The sequence below is a fragment of the Colobus angolensis genome, unplaced genomic scaffold, assembly GCF_000951035.1.
Source record: "Colobus angolensis palliatus isolate OR3802 unplaced genomic scaffold, Cang.pa_1.0 Scaffold158, whole genome shotgun sequence".
In the NCBI taxonomy this organism is placed as follows: Eukaryota; Metazoa; Chordata; class Mammalia; order Primates; family Cercopithecidae; genus Colobus; species Colobus angolensis.
In genome coordinates, this window is record NW_012114688.1 from 4671590 (window position 1) to 4694614 (window position 23025).

Consider the following 23025-nt stretch of genomic DNA (forward strand, 5'->3'; position numbering starts at 1 on the left):
AATCTCTAAGCATTTGCTTATCTGTAAAGGATTTTATTTCTCCTTCACTGATGAAACTTAGTTTGGCTGGATATGAAATTCTGGGATTAAAATTCCTTTCTTTAAGAATGTTGAATATTGGCCCCCACTCTCTTCTGGCTTGTAGAGTTTCTGCCGAGAGATCTGCTGTTAGCCTGATGGGCTTCCCAGACTGCTGTGCTAGCAATGAGGAAGGCTCTGTGGGCGTGGGACCCTCCCGGCCAGGTGTGGGATATAATCTCCTGGTGTGCCTGTTTGCTTAAAATGCAGTATTGGGGTGGGAGTTACTGGATTTTCCAGGTGTTCTGTGTCTCAGTTCCCCTGGCTAGGAAAAGGGATTCCCTTCCCCCTTGCGCTTCCCAGATGAGGCGATGCCTCGCCCTGCTTCAGCTCTCACTTGTCGGGCTGCAACAGCTGACCAGCACCGATTGTCTGGCACACCCTAGTGAGATAAACCCAGTACCTCAGTTGAAAATGCAGAAATCACCGGTCTTCTGTGTCGCTCGCGCTGGGAGCTGGAGACGGGAGCTGTTCCTATCAGCCATCTTGCTCCGCCCCCAAGGCTCTTTATATATATGAATTGATGAATTTGTGTGATCTCCATAACAGTTTCTGTTAATTGAGTAGTATTATTATTCACCATTTTACTGAGGCCTAGAGGGGTTAATTAACTTGCCCAAGGTGATTTAGCTGATCTGTGGCAGACAAGATTTGAAACAAAATTGAGCTGACTCCAAATGCTTTCCTTAATAAGCATTGTAATACATGCCTCTATCTGCAAATGTCACTTAGCAGAAGAGCCACATGACAAATTTATACCCTGTAGAGTTGAGACTAATATGATATTCTAATATTGAGAGTATTACAGAGCCCTCTAATTAGTCATAGTCTAGATATTTGCTTCAACAAGTCCTTGGGAGTCAGCATGTATTCTCTATTGAACCTAGATAATTAGGAGCATATTGTACAGAGAAGATTGCTAAGCAATTATATAACTTGTGGACTAAGGTATCATTACAGTGGTGATTCTGCCAATGGAGCAAGCCACAATATTCTTTGCTTGTATGTAAGCACTCATAAAATAATAATTTTGCATTGCAAAATTTAAGGAATTTACCAGTATAATTTCCACAGGATGTTGTTAGAAAGAGGACACTGCATTAATAGATAACTGATGTCATGCTGTTGTAGTAGTTTATAAGGCAACCCAGGACTCTGTAAACGAGGTAATTTTTAATGATACATTTACAAAACTCATCATTCAGGGATTCATATTCTTCCTTGTTCCATCTGCGGGAAGAACTAAGCTCCTGGATCTTAAAGACATTAAAAAAGACTCATAGCCCCTTTCCCTATATGGTGTAAAGGTGTTGCACTGAACAGTCGCATGAGCGATTATCTACTCATAGTATCAAAATGAAAGCTGTTTTATGGATTCAGCCCATCCTCAAAGGACCTGACAGCAGCAAATATACATACTGGGGCATTGGGACCAGAGAATCAGTTATCTTCCACGGTCCACCGTTTATGTGGAGAATAGTCATAAGTGCCTAAGCTCAACAGATGCCAGAGAGCTCATCTATATTTCCACTAAGTTGGGCCATCTAAATGTAGCCATAGAAATGATGGAATAAAACAAATTCATGTTTTTTCTTAAATGCCTTAATTTGCTTATGGTACAGGTCAAATTCCAAGACATCAAAAGAATATTAGGAGCATAGAAAATGTAAACTATTATCACCAATAAACTCTAAGTAAATGTCCTACAATTTCAGATTAAATTACTATAAATTATTTACATTACATTTAAATTATTGCCTCCAGATGCCCTAATAGCCTGCGACAGGACTTAAGCCCCTCCTCTTTTCACTCCATCTTTTTTGTGTGGATAGGGATATTATATCAAATAAAAGTTTTTCCATGATTAATATTAAGAAAAGGAGGACCCTCAGACATGCAGAATTGAAGCTTTTATTTAATACTTTTACCCAAGGATAACAATACTCAGAGGCATGTGGGGCAATGGCAAGTTCGAAAATGCGCAAGAATAATGTTCCAGTTTTGCTCAACTTCATGACATTGGGTCATCCATAAACAAAAGCTTGCTAAAGATATGTTTTTAACTCATAAAAAAGGTACATACCATATGCCTATTTCCTGTCAGGTTTTCTCCGTGGATATGAAAAACGAGAATAGCAAACATATTTGTTTAAAACTCCATATAGTGCAAGATGTATATTTACTACATAAATATTAAACTACTTTTAGCACATTTCCTTAACTTTGTGCAGCTACTAGACAAATACAATTTTTTGTGTATGTTTCTAAATTCATTTTGTAGGTAATATAATTTATATATGTGTCATATCCTTAATTCTACTTCAAGTGATTATGTAAGGCAAAGTAATTACAAAAAATTTATGCATTATATGAAAATAAAATTCAGGAGCAAGGGACAGAGATCAAATTGTTTTAGTACTTCAGACTAAATTTAGGAAGGGGCTGAAACCGATTTTATTTTATATATAAAATGATTTTTAAAAATAAATTTCAAGCATAAATTATTTTATAAACATAACTGATTACTTCAGCTGCATCTTAGTCACATTGCAATTTGAGGTTCAGAATGCCACTAGGTTGTTTGAGTACATTAAAAGTGAGATGAATTCTTTCTTTAATAAAAAATGAATTTTCACCTTTCAGTTCATTGTCTTAATGTTGGAGTAAAAAGTCCAAGATCTATTCAGAAATATTGGTAGAAATGAAATGTAGTCTTCACAATCTCCTACAAATAGTATTCCTACAGGTGTGACGACTTATATCAAGCTTTTTTAAAAAGGCATGGTAGCGTGCTTTAGCCAATTGAAAAAATGTCAGTATCTAGACATTATAATAGAAAGGAGACATGAATTTCAGCTTATGAAAGCAAATAAATATCATTAATTCTTCAGGAAACGTTCACTGGGGTATAAATGTGAAAAAGTAAGGTCATTTAAAAGTATCAATGTAAAGCTAATGAACAATTAAATAAATGCATGTATGTGTACTTTGGAAACCTAAACATTTTTAATCAAAATATGAAAGCACTTAAAATTAGCTATCAATAAGATCTTACATAATTACTAAAAAGAATAACCAATAAATCCAGAGTTAAAGAGTAAGTAATAGTAGTTTAGGATTACTGAATAGATACCAAAGTACACATATATACTTTTTTTCTTTTTTTTTTTTTTTTGAGACGAAGTCTCGCTCTTGTCACCCAGGCTGGAGTGCAGTGACATGATCTCGGCTCACTGCGACTTCTGCCTCCAGGGTTCAAGCGATTCTCCCGCCTCAGCCTCCCGAGTAGCTGGGACTACAGGCGCCCGCCACCACACCCAGCTAATTTTTGTATTTTAGTAGAGATGGCATTTCACCATGTTGGGCAGGCTGGTCTCGAACTCCTGACCTCAGGCGATCTGCCCACCTCGGCCTCCAAAGTGCTGAGATTACAGGCATGAGCCACCGCACTTGGACTATGCATTTATTTAATTATTCATTAGCTTTACAATATAAATAGTATAGTTATACATAGTCTAAGTATCTGATTCTAAGTACAATGGAAAAGAAAACTGCTTCCTATATTTAAAAATCATGTTGAATAAACCCATCACCATGCACAAACAACATTTCCATTAAAAGGGACTATCACTTAACCCCTGAAGACATTCATTAATAGAAAACAAGCAACCTCTCTAGGGTAGAATTAAACATTAAAATGATTAAAGAAAAGTCATATGTATTTATTTGTCATTTTTTGTTTATTGAGGTATACTGAGTTCTCTGTTGAAAGAGGAAAAAAAAATCAGATGTTCCCTTTGTCCTCTCTGTCAACGAATGTTTCTACCTTGACTCAGAATGACTAACTTTGGAAACTTTCCTTATTCCTACACTGAAGAAAAAGACCCATGATATGTTCAAGTTTTGTATAACTTGCACTAGCTGGAGTAGCTTCAGCTGAGGTGGTGGCATTAACTGAGGTGGCTTCAGTTCCCTGAAGGTGTTCATCTCTGGACCATAAAATGAGAGTGGCCAGACAGACAAAGAGAGAATCAAAAATAACTTTTACTTCTAAATCTTTGCTGGTTCTGCTGAGTGTGAACTGCTACCGCTTCATCCATCAGCCACAGGCAGTCTCAATGCTTTTCCTCTGTGTGGCATAATTATCCTCCTTTAAATGCACTCTTAGTCTCAGATGTGTACAACTACAGTATCCTTTTTCTTTAACCTACACCTTTTTAAAAACACATAGGTAATGAATGAAAATATCAGCACTGTAAAATTTTAAATAATTATATAAATATCGAGACTAAATATGATTCCCCCACCCCTTTCATTCTACTCTACACCACCTATGCATGGCCTTGACCTAACAGCCACTTTATCAGTCATCATATCAAGAATTCACAACTGTAGTGTCTTCTGGCACTTGCCCCCAGCCTTTTTGACTTCCTGAGCCATCTCTAAGAAATGTTCTAGCATGTTCTGACCATAAAATGATGCATTAACCATTAAATAAAACCATATTAAACCTGTAAGAATCCGTTTGACTGAATATAGCTTACAACAAAACAATTTTTCACTTCAAAAACCTTATTTTAGCAGAATTAGTTAAAGAAAGTTTCACTGAATTATTCACTTTTCAATTCATGATTTTAAAATAGTGCAGATAGTGTCAAAAAATTATACAACCAGAGGGGCTTTGAGGGAGCCTTCAGAAATTATCATCAGAAACCTGATTGTCAATACTATTTTAAGAATAGCTAAAAAGAAGAATCCACAGCCTTTTACAGTTCCCACTCCTGTTTTTAATCATTTTTACTATTTTATGTTATTTGTGAAGCTGAGAGGAAAAGCCAGTAGGGGCTCTGACTGGATCAGTAAACTCTACAAATCTTAGCAATTCAAATATTCACCACAAGTTGGGATCCCAAATTAAATACAGGCTGTAAAGGATTTATAAAATAAAATAAATGGTAAATAGTTCTTTTATTTTTTCCTAAGAGTCCAGAAATCCAGAAGGGTTGTAAGTGAATGAATATGATTATTGACTTTTAAAAAAACATATGACAAGCAAGTAAAAGAAAGTTTAACAATTTCACTAAGAAATAAACAGGATGCAAATGCACTTTCAGTCACAATAGACAGACATCCCCGATATATTTAATTGTTAAACAATAGTAGAAATACTAAGCAATTAATAAAAGTTAAAACATAATTGTAAAGTGACCAAAACCAAACACAATTTTAGCACTTACATTCAAATTCTCTAAAAAAGAACAGCCCACAATCAGTATCAAACTATTAAAAAATATTCTAGTACTAATATGTCATTTCTAAAAGCAATCTCAGAGAAACAGGAATAAATTGCTTATTTTTTATTGCTTTTAACAGGTCTGAAGAGTGTCATCTTGACGCTCTTTGTTTAGTAGCATATATATATGTGTGTATATGTGTGTGTATATATGTATATGCTACTAAACACATATATATGTGTATATATGTGTATAAATATATATGCTACTAAACAAACTTTTAGAATGACCTAAAAGAATGATGCAAGTCCAAAGAGCAAACAACGTGTATTTATTTTGCTAGAATATTACATTTCATAATCTTGCCACTAAGAGATTTGTGATCCCATAGTCCATTTCTTTGGGTTGCACTAGTCTCTTTGTTGCTCCAATGCATTATTAATAAATTTTTTTACAAATGCAACCAAGTGATTTCTATTGTAATATTTACTTTTTTACAAATAAATGAAACTGAAATTCCTTTCTATGCATAAAATTTTTGTTAAATTTTTAGAAGACTTTAATCAGTTGCAGAATTTTTACTCGTATCTCTGCCTCAAATTTTCTGTTTCTAAAGCAGTACTCCTTTCTGTTCATCTTTTATGGATTTTACACTTAACTGTTTTGTGAGTTAAGTGCAGCCATTCATGGAAGCATCATATTTAGCTGTCAGTCTCCTTTTGTTTCTCTCTCCCTCTTTCTCTCTTCTTCCCTCACTTCTCCTCTCTCTTAGCTTCTAATGGCCATAGGATAAATCTCTTGATGCATATGAATTTATCAGTTGCTAAGGTAGCAAAGTATTCAAAGCCTAAAACTTGATGCATAGCAATTAACCTTAAAATACTTTGTCATCACACTTTTGATTCATGGAGAGGAGCACTATTGATAATACCTTTATCCTTGATATGTCAAGTGTTCTAATAATCATAGGGACTAAGTAAATATAGGCTCTGATATATATCTAATGTTGCTTCTACAAGCCACAATATAGCTTCAATATTAACACTGCCCACATTATGAAAGAAAATATTTGCTACTTTTTTAGAAAAAAAAAGTTTCCCCCTAAAAATTGAATCTATGGCTATTGAATCTATGGCTCTGTTTGCTGTTTTCATGAGTCAGTTTTGCCTCTAGAAACACTCTTTGAACTTCCATAGTTATATGAAAGCATGAAATACTATATGCTATTTTTAACTAATATGTTCTGAATTGTAGTTGTATATAATTTTTACTTGAGATATGGTCTTCTAGAAACCAATTTCTCAGCATCAGCTAGAGCCAAGACTTTTCAGAATTTTAAGGAAAAGCATATTTCATATGTTGAAGTCGTAGGTTCCTTAAGACAAGTTCTATTTTGGTGTCTACGTTTACAATAGCTGGACTGTCACAATCGTTCACCTTCATCATTAAAAAGCCATATAAAGTTCCTTTCTCCTCTAAACTTAGAATGTTAAATGTTGGCCTTGTAAACTAGCTTTCTAAGTCCTTTAAGGTTTATGTCCAGAGATGTAGAGGCTAGGTAACCAGTAAGGCAAGGTCAGATCTTAACAATGCAAGAAGCCTCCCAAACTTATCCTTTTCCAAAATTACTTGTGAAAAGCAAAACGTTTTATAAGCCCATTATGAGCACTTCTGGAATAGTCATTGTGACTTGTATAAAGACTACTGATAGTTTTAAAATGAGGTGGAAATAGGAAATGGCAACAGATCATGCCTATGTGGCACATCCAGCTAGCCCTCTCTAGATTAACTTTGGTTCAAACTAGAGGAGTCCCTCTGTGATGCATGAATCCACAGGATCTGTGCCTGTCTCAAACACGTCCGAATGCTGGCGTCTGAGAAGAGCAAAGATTTCCATTCTTTTGAAAGGAGCTTGCAGTACCTACCATGTTGCTCTGTTGTGAGATACCCTCTAGAGGTGGTCCTGAGGGAAAGCCATTGTGCTTTCAAGTCAGTAAAGAACCTGAGGTGAGAGACATAAGAAAAACCCACTTAAAGATGCCACAAGCCACTAACTATAGTGGATTCTATTAGCCATTACTATAAAGGGTTGAGACTCCTAACTTGGAACTACTAAAGGAAGTGGTCCCTGAAAGTTAATAAGAAATCGTTTAGAAAGCCCTCCCGATGGGACCCATGTCCACCACTAGAAGTGAACAGTAACTGGAGCCATTATCACTGTGAGTCACAACCAGGAAGCCATAGATGAGGCAGGAGGAAATTTCCAGCCCCTTCTCATCCCCTTCCCTAAATAAGAGATGCCAATGTCCCCTTATTTGTTACGAATTCAAAGGAAAGATGGCAAATATTGGCCTTTCAATATACTCTAAACAGAGAGGAAAATAATTTTTTCTGCCAATAAATCTGGTACAGTTGGAGACTCAGAAACTCTCAACGTGGGCTTTGCTGGATTAAAGACCTTGAGTTGTAGATTGAGTTTCAGACTTTTTTTAAAAAGTAATAGTAGAGATGGGGTCGCACCATTTGGCCCAGGGTGGTCTCAAATTCCTGGGCTCAAGCAATATGCCTACCACAGCTTTCCAAAGTGTTGGGTCTAAGGGAGTGAGCCACCATGCCTGGCAGAGTTTCAGACACTTTTGATAATTAAAGTAACATTTATTGACGCTATACTGAGTGTCATCCATTGTTCTATTTTATCTGTACGCAGTCACTTCATCTAACAATTCTGTAAAGTATGTACCATTTATTAACCCATTGTACTGATGAGGAAAAGTTAAGTCCATAGATATTAACTTGCCCAAGGTCACCAATTGTAAATGGTGAACACAGACAGGTAAACTCAAGAGCTATGCTCTTGACCACTACTTGCAGGTGGTAGATAGAAAAAATGGCTTCTCAAAAACATCCTAGGCTGGACACAATGGCTCATGCCTGTAATTCCAGGACTTTGGGAGGCCAAGGTGTTTAGGAGTTCGAGACCAGCCTGGGCAACATGGCAAAACCCTGTCTCTACTAAAAATATAAAAATTAGCCAGGTGTGGTGGCACACGCCTGTAGTCGCAGCTACTCAGGAGGCTGAGGTGGGAGGATCACCTGAACCCGGGAGGCAAAGGCTGCATTAAGCCATGATCATGCCACTGCACTCCAACCTGGGTGACAGAGTGAAACCCTGTCTCAAAAAAAAAAAAAAAAATCCTAATTCTCTAATTATCAGAACTGTGAATATGTTACATTACATGGCAGACAGGACTTTGCAGATGTGATGAAGTTAAGGACCTTAAAATGAGAAGATTACCCTGGATTATTCACATGGGCCCAGTGTAATCACATGGGCCTTAAAAATGGAGAATCTTTCCTAGCTGCAGTCAGAGGGAGATGTGACAGCAGAAAAATGGTCAGAGAGATTCACCATTGCTGGCCTTGAAGATGGAAGAATGGGATCGTGAACCAAGGAATGTGAACATTTCCTAGAAGCTACATAAGGCAGAGAAATGGATTCTCCCCCTGAAGTTTCCAGAAAAGAATGCAGCCATACCAAAACTTTTATTTTAGCCCAGTGAGACCTATGTTGAACTTCTAACCTACAGAACAGTAAAATAATAAATTGGTGAAGTTTTAAGTCACTAGGTTTATGGTACTTTGTTACAGCAACAGTAGAAAACTAATACATATTGCCTCTTTGAAAAAGAGGGTTATTGATTCCCTTCCTCTGGGACTTGACAGAAGCAGAGAGTCTTCATGGTATGTAAATTAAACTTGAAATTAAAGTTGCTGCTACTTTTAGCTCCTGGTTTTATGGGTTATTATATAACAGCAGTTTTATGATAAAGTTTTATGATAAATCTATGCAATAATAAGCTATTATAATTTTTCATTTTGACTTACATTAGTACATTACATAGCTAGTTTTAAATGTATTGCATCATAATTTGTCCTTCATTTAACATTCTGCCAAATGTTATAAGAAACAACACATTTAAAATCTTGCTAGCAGAGTTGAAAGATTTATAAGATGCCATTATTTGGATATTTGATACACACAAGTTGGCTTCTTATTGTTTGGAAGTTAGGAGATAGCTTTTCACCAAACAGTAGGAAGTTATTGTTTCTAATTTTTAGAATACAAACAGAATGATTATTTCCCACCAAACTCTGTCAACAGTGCCAAAGTATTCTTTAAAATCTCAGGATAAAATGAGTTGTTAAAAGGGTGACACGTTGCTACAATGAGCTTTTTCAAAGCAGGGTCAGCATTTTCACATTTCTCATCAATATTCATCATAAAAGAGACCACAAAATGGGTTTAGATTTATCTGGTCTCTTTCATATAGCAACGTTTATATGCCTAAATGCAGTTGAAAATTAGGGCACTGACCTTTGCAGGCAGTCTTGGGAAACATTCCACCTCCACCAATAGTGAGTGCCAAAAACCGTGATCAAATGGAGCAGTCATTGCTTTCTGTTTGGATTAATGTGGCAGTATGCTGGCTGATAGGATATATATGGAAAAAAGGAAACTATACCAATGGGCAGGACCAATTTCTTAGTTGATAAAGTTTATTGATTAAAAAGACATAATAAAGTGAAGTAATAAAGCTTTCGGAAAAAAGCAATACATGCTTTGGAAGACTCAGGCCACCATAAGAGTAAGCAAAGCAAGTCTTCAGAACAGAGGTTGAATCCTCCAGAACTATGTGATCAGTGAAATTAAACCTGCCACAGACACCACATTTGTATTCTTTCAGCAGTTCAGGTGTGGACTGTTGCTAGTTCCTCCCAGCATTGCAGATATGATGGCCATAAGTCAACTTCTATGAACTGGATTCATACAAACATTATTAAAACTGTTCCTGTACAATGAGCTAAAGAAAGGCAATCAAAATTAACTGGGTAGCAGACATTTTGACTGCTGAGATAAAATAATAGTCAAAACAACTTCACTTCCAGCAATCAGAGATGTAGTGGCTTAGTTTGGGCAACAGAGTCATTCTGCCTATTGTACAGAGACCCCAGTAGTAAAGGAGGGGCTACCAGGGGAACTGATTGTATATATAGTCTCTTCAAATGATGGAACATAAGAGCTATTTGCCCAGTGTGGAAAGAACCATGTATTATATTTGTTGTCACAACTAGTGCTATTCACTGGCCTGGTGGATGAAATCATTGAGCCTTATTGAACTCTTTTTTTCAAACACCTAGTTTTCTTTTTTCTTTTGAATTGACCATTTGTACAACTGAATTGGCCGACGCTGTTAAAGCATCACTCCTAAGAGTGCCACCATTAACCCAAATTTTTTAAGTTTGTTTTATTTTCTTAATCTTATAAGTAGTGCGTAATCATTGTAGAAAAATAGGAAAACACAAATAAGGAAAAAGAAAAAAAAAACTGATGTCCCATTACCCTTTATTACCACTGTTAATGTTTAGAAGATATCCTTGCAGATATTTGTCCACATAAATATATATATAAACACATTTCAGCAAAAATAGCATCCCACCACACACAGTGTTTTATAACTTGCTTGTTTCATTAAACATTTGTGTACTTCTACCTCAACCATTTAGGACTTCCCTTTTAGTGACCACATATCATTCTACTGTATGGATTTACTATAATTTCTTTAATCAATACCCTGTTATTAGACTGTTAGGTATGGTTTGTAATTTTTGTTATTACAAATAATACTATTATGGACATATTAGCACATGTATATTGCATATTTGTCCAGTTATATCCTTTTAAGCCCTAGAAGGCTAATTACTTGGTTAAAAGTTATATGGTGTTCTAGAAATTTTGATGCCTATCTGTAGTTTCATCTCTAAATAAGAAGGAAAACAGATTAAAATATGAAAGATAAAAATCATTCAAAAGTCTTACATTAATAGGTTTCACAAACTTCTGAAAAACCAAGTGAAAACACAAGTAGAAATATTTTAGTTTGGGTCTGTTGTTAAACCATTTATACACACATACACAAAGTTATGAGTTTAAGTGAGTCATGTTTACAGATCAGCAAACAACATGCTTTTCTAAATAACAGGCAAGAATATCAAAATATTGTCTTCTATTTTATTAATAATGCTTAGGAATAGAAAACTATTAACAGCTATATTGAAATATAATTGATATACTACAAAATTCACCCTTTTAAAGTGTACAATTAAGTGACTTTTATGTGTTCAGAGTTGTGCAACCATCATGATTATCTAATTTCAGAACATTTTTATTATGTACAAAAAGAAACTCTGTACATGTTAACAGTTACTCCCCAGCTACTGGCAAATGCTAATCTGCTCTCTGTTTCTATGCATTTGCCTATTCTTGACATTTCACATAAATGGAATTATATAATAGTTGGCCTTTTGTGACTTGTTTCTTTCACTGAGCATAATGTTTTCATAATGCTTTCTTCTACGTTGTAGCATGTTTCCATACTTTATTCCATTTTACTGCCAAATAATATTTCATTATATAGATATATACCACATCTTGTTTATCCATTCATCAGTTCATTCTTTGGATGTCATTTGAAATCTTATCACCATCATGTTTAAAGTCTTTCAGTAGCACCTGAAATTGGTAAGAAGGTTTATGAAAAGCCATCTTAATCTTGCCCTAACCTACTTTTTGGCCTGATCCTCTGCTGCACTCCCAGCCCCATCCAGCCCCATCCACTACCACCCTTCCATCAGCACTCCAGCCATAGCAGAACCACTTGCAATTTCCTAGATATAACAGGCACACTCACTTATGTGCTGTCCCTTCTCTCTGCAATATCCTTCTTCCCCTTACCTGTATGTATGACTTTTGCATATTCTTTGTCATTCAGCTATCAGGTATCTTCTCCTCTTGGAAGACCTGACACACAAATATAAGCTAGGTGCAACATATTTTTACAATCTGTTATACGTCTATTATAACACTTGTCACAATGTTTATAATTATTGTTTTTCTTGACTTCTCCTCCACTAGACTGTGAGCTCGTTAAAGTCAGAAGCTATATTCTGTCTATGTCTATATCATGAACCATCCAGGCCTAGCATGTGGTAGACATTCAATATATGTTTTCTTTCTATACATGGTCAACAAAATTAATTTGACTTTCTTATAAACTGCATTAATCAATTTAGGGATTTTATAACCATATAGTCATAAACTTTATTTAAAATGCGTGTTCCAGTTTGCTTATATTTAATTTGTTCATATGCATTTTATATTAAAATTCTCAGTAACATATGAAACAATATGCATTAAATAAACCCGAATGTATATATAATTCTAGTAAAACTTTTAAAGTATACAATGAACTATCAAATAGAAGACACTTTTTCAAATACCTTCAACTGCCTTTAATGGAGACATATTTAAGAAGAATAACTTAAGACAAATTCAGAATTTATACAAAAAATGGTTCAGCATCACATTTCAAATGATTTAAGAAAAAAGTCATTAAGAATATGCCATGAGATCAATTTTTAAATCATAATTGCACTTTCAAAACAAGATAAGCTTCTTTTTGCAAGCAAAAATGTTGCTTCTCTTAAACTTGGCTTGGAGAGTGCTGCCTTGCTTAAAATACTATGATAATCTTTGAAGCCTACACGCATAAACTGTTTCTGAATCTGTTTTCACTGTTTTCTATGTGCATGAAGATTTGTTTAAGTAGGTCTGGTTCTTGGTAATAGAATCCTAACCTCTGTTACTTCTGACTTATAGGGTATCTTTGTTACTAGGGTTCAGCCTGATGGGCCAGCATCAAACCTACTGCAGCCTGGTGATAAGATCCTTCAGGTAAGGCAGATAAAAGAAATGCATGCAAATGCCAATACTGAAACAGATATGTAACCATGTTACCACATTAAATGATTTGAATTACATGACTGAAAATAGGTCCTTCTCACATTGCTTATTTGCCTTTATTGTTTTGGGACTGAAAGTCAAGTCAAAAACATTTCAGTCTTATCACCTTACACAGTACTTGACACATGACAGATGTTTTGCATATTTTTGTTGAACTGAATGGAATTACTTGATAATATAAGAAATATATATGTGTGTGTATATATATATACACATATATATGTGTGTATATATGTGAATCTATGCATAGTTATCAAGTAAGAGTAAATGCCCAAACACAGTATGTGTGTGACTTTCATGAGGGAGAAGGAACTGGTCCATATTTAATTTCCCAGCCACAGGCTTATTACTGTTTGAATGCTATGAAATACATAATACATCATTCTACTCCCCCTGCTTAGATAAACAAAAGTTTAGCTGTATATAAGGTGACTTTTTAAAATGCATTGTGTGATGGAAAATGACTTTCACTAACTTAAAGCTCTGCATATCAGAAAAGGTTCACCCCAATAAACAGTTAAGCAAATACTTTACATAACCTCATTTATTTGGCTTTTTTTGTCCTTGTCTCTGAATTCATTGTCTTTAATTTTTTTGCTTTGTTTCTTATCAGTGATTTGCAGCTCATTAATTCACTTCCTATATAAGAGGTACATAATCATTTTCTACATTCCAAGGAAAAGCTCTTAAGCATTATCGACGTATTTAAGATTCAGTATTTTGACTCAGAACCCCAGAAATTTCCCATTATATAAATAGGTGGAACTGCTTGATACTACTGATATTTGACCATGTGCAACAATTATGAAATGGCTCAACATAATATACTGAAGATTTAGATTCACTGAGAAGACAGGACGTGTGAAAAAGGAACCTTAGATCAGTTATACAAACACAGTTGACATGTGAAAAAGGAACCTCACATCAACATATTGGAAGAAAACCCCACCTCCAATATTTAATGTGGGTTCTTTTCTATTTCCCTAAGCATCGCGGCTGGTTTGAGGAATAAAGAAAAAGAGTACAAGACAGAGAAACTTTAAAGCTGGGTGTCTGGGGGAGACATCACATGTCAGCAGGTTCTGTGATGCTCTCCGAGCCATAAAACCAGCAAGTTTTTATTAGCGATTTTCAAAAGGGGAGGGAGTGAATGAATAGGGTGTGGGTCACAGAGATCACAGGACGGGGTGAAATTAAAATTGCTAATGAAGTTTCGGGCATGCATTGTCATTGATAACATCTTATCAGGAGAGAGAGTTTGAGAGCAGACAACCTGTCTGACCAAAATTTATTAGGTGGGAATTTCCTTGTCCTAATAAGCCCAGGAGTGCTATAGGAGACCAGAGCTTATTTCATCCCTTTGGCTTCGACCAAAAAGACACTGCTCCCATGGGGGCCGTTCATAGGCCTACCCTCAGGGGCGCATTCTCTTTCTCAGGGATGTTCCTTGCTGAGAAAAAGAATTCAGCGATATTTCTCCTATTTGCCTTTGAAAGAAGAGAAATATGGCTCTGTTCCATCTGGCTCACTGGCAGTCAGACTCCAAGTCTTATCTCCCTTGTTCCCTGAAGATTGCTGTTATCCTGTTCTTTTTTCAAGGTGCCCAGATTTCATATTGTTCAAACACACATGCTCTACAAACAATTTGTGCAGTTAACACAATCATCACAGGGTCCTGAGGCGACATACATCCTCCTCAGCTTACGAAGATGACGGGATTAAGAGATTAAAGTAAAGACAGGCATAGGAAATCACAAGGATATTGACTGGGGAAGTGATAAGTGTCCACGAACTCTTCACAATTTATGTTCAGAGATTGCAGTAAAGACAGGCGTAAGAAATTATAAAAGTATTAATTTGGGGAACTAATAAATGTCCATGAAATCTTCACAATTTATGTTCTTCTGCCATGATTTCAGCCGGTCCCTCCATTCAGGGTCCCTGACTTCCCGCAACAGACATGTAAAAAAGAAACCTTAGATCAACTATACAAACACAGTTAAAGAATGCAAGGATCCCCTCAAGTCAGCTCCAAGGAGATCTTCTATCTCCAATGTACTGCGTTCTCTCAGAAAGTCCTAGAAAAGTAGAAATCCTAAGATTGCTTTAACATTTCATTCTCAGAAATTTTTGTTGTTGTTGTTGTTGTTTGTTTTGTTTTGTTGTTGTTTGTTTTTTGAGATGGCATTTCACTCTTATTGCCCAGGCTGGAGTGCAATGGCACGATCTTGGCTCACCACAACCTCCGCCTCCCAGTTTGAAGCAATTCTCCTGCCTCAGCCTCCTGAGTAGCTGGGATTACAGGAATGCGCAACCACACCCAGCTAATTTTTGTAGTTTTAGTAGAGATAGGGTTTCTCCATGTTGGTCAGGCTGGTCTCGAACTCCCAACCTCAGGTGATCTGCTCACCTTGGCCTCCCAAAGTGCTGGGATTATAGGCATGAACCACTGTGCCTGGCTTCTCGGAAATGTTTTAAACTAACAAGATCACGATCAGCTACTCAAGTTTTCAAAAATGATAGTTCTCTGAAAAGAGTTTAAGCTACTTCAGCCTGTGCCAATGTCACAATAGAAATATCACCCAGCAGGCCGGAGTCCATTCTATGCAGGCAGAAGATGCAAACAGCAGTTGGTCTTTTGAACTAGAGCTGAGAAACAATAACAACCACACATACAATAATCTAAAATTTTCCTTTACCACTTTATTATGGAAGTCTGTATTTTTGGATAGCCTAACAAGTTCTTTGATCTTAGATATTTTACATCATGTCTATGGGCCTCAAATTCATTATGTGTAAAATGAACTGCTGTTTATATGTCTGAAGTCCCTCCTAGCTCACAAATTCAACTCTTTGAAAATTGTATGAATTGCAGTGAAAAACAGCTGAGAATAAACTTAAACTAACAACATAACTCTCTTAACATTTGGTAAATGCTGCTCATTAGCAAAGGAAATGGCTAATTTTTTTCTCCACCGAATTTCAAAGAAATTTTTTTAAATCTTAGAGTCTGGAAAAAATTATAGCCAATTAGTCTCAGATCTCTTACCTACTAGAATGTGAGGCTGGGTAGAGAAGTATGCTATAGCTTGAGCCAATGTTACAGAGTTCCTTCCTCCATGACAGAAGCAAAATAAAGATTTTTCCCTTCTGCTAGAATTCAGAAATGTATACGTAAGTATTATAACAAAATTATACACAGTATATCTTGCAGATGGAAACATAGGTTAGTGTCAGGCCAGACATGATGGTTCATGACTGTAACCCCACCACTTTGAGAGGCAGAGGCAGTAGGATGGCTTGAAGCCAGAAGTTTAAGACCAGGCTTGGCAGCACAGACAGACTTCGTCTCTACAGAAAATTAAAAATTGAACAGATACAGTGGCAAGCACCTGTAATACCAGCTACTCGGGAGGCTGATTTGGGAAAAGTACTTGAGCCCAGGAGTTGGAGGCTGCAGTGAGCTGTGATTATGCCACTGCACTCCAGGCTTAGTGACAGAGTGAGAATCTGTCTCAAAAAAATAAAAAATAAAAATAAAAACATTAGCGTCTACTTGCAAGGTATTAGAATGCTCTTTTCTGGCTATGAAATTCTAGAATTATATGTGGGGACATGAGGGTTATGAGGGTTCAGTATTTCTAATCCCAGAGAGGTAAAAATAACAGCAAAATGCAAGGAAATGGATTCCTCATGCAAGAAGTAGCAAGAAATTTTTAGCCAAGAATACTGCAAAAAAGCTGCACCCAAGATGTCTCTTCTCTCCACAAACGACTATCAAGGATGTGACATTTTATTTTTGCCATAGAACTCACTTGTACCGGGTCCAATAAAATCAAAGCCCATTTTCAATAAAGAAAAAAGTACATGGACTTTAATCAAATTATGTATTTACAGTTTCATTCATACTAGTTAAAAAGTACACATGGCCAATTATACTTTCTGAAAGAAAGAAATGAGAATGACTAATTCTAAAATGAAATTGTTTGCAACATCAGATGCTAAGAAGGCAAGCTATATATTTATCTATTTATAATACTATTGTCTCTTAGCTTAAAGAATGCTGGGGAAAAATTGTTTCATAACATTGGGTTATCTGTCACTTAAAAGGTCAGAATCATGTGTTTTCAATGGAGCAAATTTATTTACAAAGCTTAATGGCAATGTTCAACCTAGAGAATCGAAGTAAAAGAAAGGAAAAAAGGAAAGAATGACCCTCCCTAAGTGTCAATACTTTTGGGGTTTAATCTAACCCAATAGCAAATAGCAAAAGATATATGAGAGAGCACAAGAGATACACCTTTCCTAATCCCTGTTCCCAAACCCAGAATTTATTAGATCTCTTTCTTTCTCTATAACTCTTTATACCGTCCACTCTTTTCTTATTCTGCTGCGATATTATGAGGATGTTATTTGAATTACTTGAAGATGTGTGCAATAAGGGATGATGTTAATTAAAACATATTCGCATCATTTTTCTGTTGTATTATTCATTTTCCCAGAATAGACACATTGTAATTACCCTAAGACGGTGTGGCATATGGAAAGAGCAACTGACCCTTCATAGACTCACCTTCTCTAAGTTCAATTATATAACAGTAAGAGAAAAACCTGAAAGCATATGGAATATAAAAATATGTCAGAATGAGCCTTTTCAATTTGCCAATATTTGAAATGACCGTTTTGTCAATTTATCATCATAGTTTCTTTTTTCTAATGTTCTTTTCAACTAAAAAATTCACTCTAATTCATTATGCATTTTATAATTCAAAATATATATGAATACAGAAAATCTAGTAATTATAGTTACTCTGTTGAAAAGAGGAATAGACTGGAAAACATATATATATACTGTACCTGATAGTTAACAACATGATTCACAGTTGTAACCTAAAACTCACTTGCAAGTATGTCCTGTTCTGTCAGGGAAGCCAAACCCTCTCCTCTTCATTTACCCACCCCCATCTCCATACATAAGCCTAATTTTGGCAAGAGAAGAGAAATAATTTATAGAGAATTAGTTAATGACATCGAGATTTTGCCAATAACCAAAACAGATTTTTCCAATATGAGGCATATAAATAAGGTACTTAATTGAAGATAATTTTATAGTCTCTTTTACCTTGTCATCATTTTAAGGGTTTTGGAATTTGCAATCCAAACATACTCTTTGTCTACAGCTCTATTTCAAGATGCTAAAAGAGAATAATCAATGAGATAATAATTCAAACAAGCTAGATATTTTTCTTTTTTTCTCATCTTAGAAAGACCCTTGGCCCTACAATTCATATAGACAGTTCAAGAAACTACTGTCAACAATGTCTATCAACAAATACTTGGACTGTTAGCAAAGTCATTATTGGACTTTTTTTACTTTTTTAAAGTTAGTTTATGGTAAGGTGTTTGGCTCAGAGTATCTTATCTTGGCCAAAATCATGGGGTTTGATGCTCGTTAGGCCTATTATCATTGCTCTGTTCTATACCCACTGACAACTCCACTCCACATCCTGATTAGTGTCTTAGAAGGAAATATCATTAGAAGCCCCTTAATAGGTAGAAGGGAAGTCATCTGTCCTAAGGGAACTAATAGCTGGGGAGACAAAGTGAATGTATGCACTCATTAGGAAACTAATAAAGTACTTGATTTTGTGATGTATCTAATAAATATTGTACCTGTGTTAACGGAATGGAGTAATTAATATAAAAGTGTGTATCCTGGGATGCAGAGAGGATGGCCACTCACAGACAAAAATACAAGATGTAAGACCCTCCTCTTCTTAGCTCCTCCAGTGAATCAGTGAGGGAGTGGGAGAGGAGACCTTTGTGGCTGGGTGCACTGGGGATCATGGAGATCTCTGGTTGTGGGGGAGTCGAAAGAAGGGAGTTTATTCCTGGTGGAGCAGAAGTTCCTCCAGGCTTAACAGAGAGAAAAGAAGAAGGAGGAGGAATACCTGTGGGCTAGACTGACATGAGTTTTCAGGAGCAGGGGTAAGAGTTTTATGCTAGAAAGGGTGAGTATGGAGTATGAAGGAGAGAATATTGGGGAAGAAGACCCCAGACTCGTGTTAGAGTCATGAAGGAAGGAAACCCTGGGATTTTAATAAGTTTTTCATGGACTGGGAGAATTTCAAGCATGGTGATGAGTTGGAGTGAGGCTCAGGATGGCGGTAGGGAGAGACAGCAAGCAAGATATGGCATTCAAAGCTCAGAATGGGAGACGTAAGTTCAGACTCCCCAAAGAGAAGTCTAAATGAAATGTCTGTGTATGGGTGGATCTGTTGTACACAGATATATATACAAACACTGAATCAATGCTTCCTTATCTGAATGGAAATTCGATGGCTCTGTTAATGACCAATAGGTGTGATCAGCTTGCTGAGAGAATTTTCTTACTTAGGTAAAGCTCACTTATTCAACAGCCAGAGCTATAAGAAACAAAAACGTAAGCTAGAAAACAAAGTGCTTCTGAAGAGCCATAATTAATGTGACAAAGTCCATGCACTACATTTCATTTCTTTTACTCATAAGAGAGGATTTATATCATACTTGGGAGTCTTTTATCTAGTTGTCCAGACCACCAAAGTGAAAGCCTTTGGCTCCAGGCTCATTGCCAGAAGCAAGAAGTCATAGCCAACAGCTTCACTCTGCAGTAAGAGAGAAACTTCTTTTAAAAGCCAGAAATAGAAGAGAACAACTTCTTTTAAAAGCCAGAAACAAGATTTTAAAAGTATAGCAGATTGTACTTCTAAAATCTTGTTTCTGGCTTTTAAAAGAACGTTTTGTACTTTCAGTATGGAACAGTTTTTCTCAATGACATTTTTTGACCTATCTTTGAAAAAAAAAAGAGTTCATGGTGAACTAAGTTTCGTAATCACTTCATACTCTATCCCTTGTTTCAGGACTTTACACTGTACTAAATAGGCTAAGAACTCTAAGAAATCTTACAGATATATGTTTCAACATGTTTAACTATACAGTCCTCTTTACCAAAGTGTCAATTAACCACTTCCACACAACACACTTTGGGAAATGTTTGTTATAGAAACAAACTAACGGGGCCATGGCTGTGTCCAAGAGAGTGTTGATGTTCACAATTATTACCATAAATCATTAAGAAAGGGTTAATGTTCAGTTTCTGAGTTTTTAAAAATTTCTCAAAAAAAAAACCTCCAAAAATATAACCCCAAAGAATGAGAAATGGTTTATGGTTAAAATGAAGTGTTGAACCCTTAAAGAAATAAAGTATTTGAAAATTGTACTAAAACATTTCCCAACAAGGCCAAGTAAGTTCCACATTTCTATAGTTTATCTTATTTATGGTTGAAAATCAAAAGCACCAGAGACACTGGGGGTGGGGGACTATGGAGGAATAATCACATAACTTTTAATGTTTAGGTAAATAATTGCTTATAATGATATAATACATTGAAGAGTAAGATTTCGTTTAATACATTAGAAAGGAACCAGAAATAGGTTTGAAAACTATGTGTTGGTGAGGCCCAGTGGCTCACACCTGTAATCCCAATGCTTTGGGAGGCAGAGGCAGGAGGATTGCTTGAGGCCAGGAGTTCAAGACCAGCCTTGGCAACATAGCAGATCCCATCTCTACAAAAAAAATTAAAAATTAGCCAGGCGTGACGGCACGCACATGTAGTTCCAGCTACTAAAGAGGCTGAGGTAGGAGGATCCTTTCAGCCAAGAGGTTGAGGCTACAGTGAGCTATGATAGAGTCACTGCACTCCAGCCTAGGGTACAGAATGAGAACCCATCGTTAAACTGTCTTTTAAAGTATGCTTTTACATGCCAGATTTTGACTGCATATTATACATTTAGTTTTGTTCATAATATACAATGTTCTTACACAGAAAACCAATAAAAATATTGAGGAAATACTTTTTGAAAATCAAAACACATTTTGAGTATTTAGCAAAACTTGAAAACCAATAAAACAAATTAGGTTTTTTAGGGTGACTCTATCCTTCATAGTTTAGCTAATAGAAAAGTAACATCCATTAAGTGTCTCTATTGTGTCATTTAAATCATACAACAACCCTGCAAGACATCTATTGTTGACAGATGTTCGATAACTTATTTGAGTTCTTCCATTGTCAACAAAATAACAGAGAGACTCTTTAAAAGCAAATGATGTTTATTTGGGAATAGAGCACTGAAATGGGAATACATATGCCATAGTAAACTATGCATGTATTCAGGATGTTAAAGAAAGACAGCGGTTTTTAAAGGAAAAAATAAGGATTATGTAACTACTTTTAAATAATTATCCTTGGCTACAAAGATCAATAGCAAGGATGATGCCAGTCCAAGATTGGACAACCAATTGCTGGGCAATGTCCCTGCAGAAGTATTTGTTGTGTAAGGTTGCAATGGCTTTTGTGTAAGGTTGTGTTTTTGCAGTCTTTTGTGATAGTTTTTGTTATCAGGTATATAAGTATGAGAACCCTCTCTTCATGGCCTTCCCCACTCTATTTGCCAGGTTTTTTGTTGTGTTTTGTTTTGTTTAACACTAGTCACTCCATTTGATTCTGACAACTTTCACACCATTGCACAATACTGATTCTATGGAGCAAATTTTGCTGATGGTATCATATTTATTACATTTTCTAATTTATTTATTTATTTGGAAAATGTGCATCAAATGCCCACTGTGTACAAAGTATTGGTGCCAAGAAATGTAAACAATGTTATATGAATGTAACCAAGTTCCTGCCTTCCACAACCTGGTCCTGGAAATAGACATACCCAAATTATACAGAGCAGGAAACAAAGCAGGAAGAGAGACAAAAAGAGCTCAGTATCAAACATTTGATAAAATGAACGCCAGCCTGTCATTTAAGAGCAAGCTCTTCATCAAAGTGGACAGCAGCCTGGCTACAAAGAGCCCCCGAAAATTTGGGGTTGATTTTGCAGTTATTCTTTTTGTGAAAAGTAAAAGGATTGTGACTTGTTGGGAAATTGGCTTGCAAATCAAGGTAGGAAATTCATTTGTTGGAGATGATCATTTGATATGTTTGATAAAAATAAAACAAGCATTTAAAAATCAGAGCAGATAAAGAAATAAATTTATCCAGATTTACTATTTATTATCAATTTCACACCTGAGTTTCTATTCAAATAATTCAGTCTTCAGTTGAGTATATTCTACGTTGCCATATCTTTTATGAGCCTTAATTCATGAGAAATTCAAGCTGCAGTACATGTGTGTACTTAACACAGAAGAGAAATTCTTGCAGGGTGCGGTGGCTCACGCCTGTAATCCCAGCACTTTGAGAGGCCAAAGTGGGTGGATCATGAGGTCAGGAGGTTGAGACCATCCTGGCTAACACGGTGAAACCCCCTCTCTACTAAAAATACAAAAAATTAGCCTGTCGTTGTGGCGGGCACCTGTAGTCCCAGCTACTCAGGAGGCCGAGGCAGGAGAATGGCGTGAACCTGGGAGGCGGAGCTTACAGTGAGCGGAGATAGCACCACCGCACTCCAGCCTGGGCGACAGAGCAAGACTCCATCTCAAAAAAAAAAAGAGAGAAATTCTTATTTATGTTTTGTTCTGCAAAGGTTTTTTAAAATACTAGAATAAAACTCATTAAAACTTCAAACTTTCTCACATTTACAAAAGCAATGTAAATTTTTCATATGAACTCTCTAAGAACTGAAAGTCTGTAATTCAGGATTTCGATAGAAAAGAAAGTTTTTTAAATAGCTTGACATAGAGTCAATGTAGTATTGATTATGAGTATACTCAGCCCTAAATATATCCTAATACTTAATGAGAGTACTCTTATCAGATTAAAATTTGAAATGAGAATTAATTCTGGTTAGTTAATGTGAAGCACA

At 36.0% G+C, this 23025-nt stretch overlaps 1 protein-coding gene across 1 annotated transcript in view; it reads left to right on the forward strand.

The window, feature by feature from the left end:
• LRRC7 (leucine rich repeat containing 7) overlaps positions 1-23025 on the forward strand; it is a 597129-nt gene that overhangs the window by 567159 nt on the left and 6945 nt on the right. Inside the window, exon 26 of the mRNA XM_011936894.1 lies at positions 13030-13104. Within this exon, the coding sequence (XP_011792284.1) occupies positions 13030-13104 (75 nt within the window). The remainder of the gene's footprint in view (positions 1-13029; positions 13105-23025) is intronic.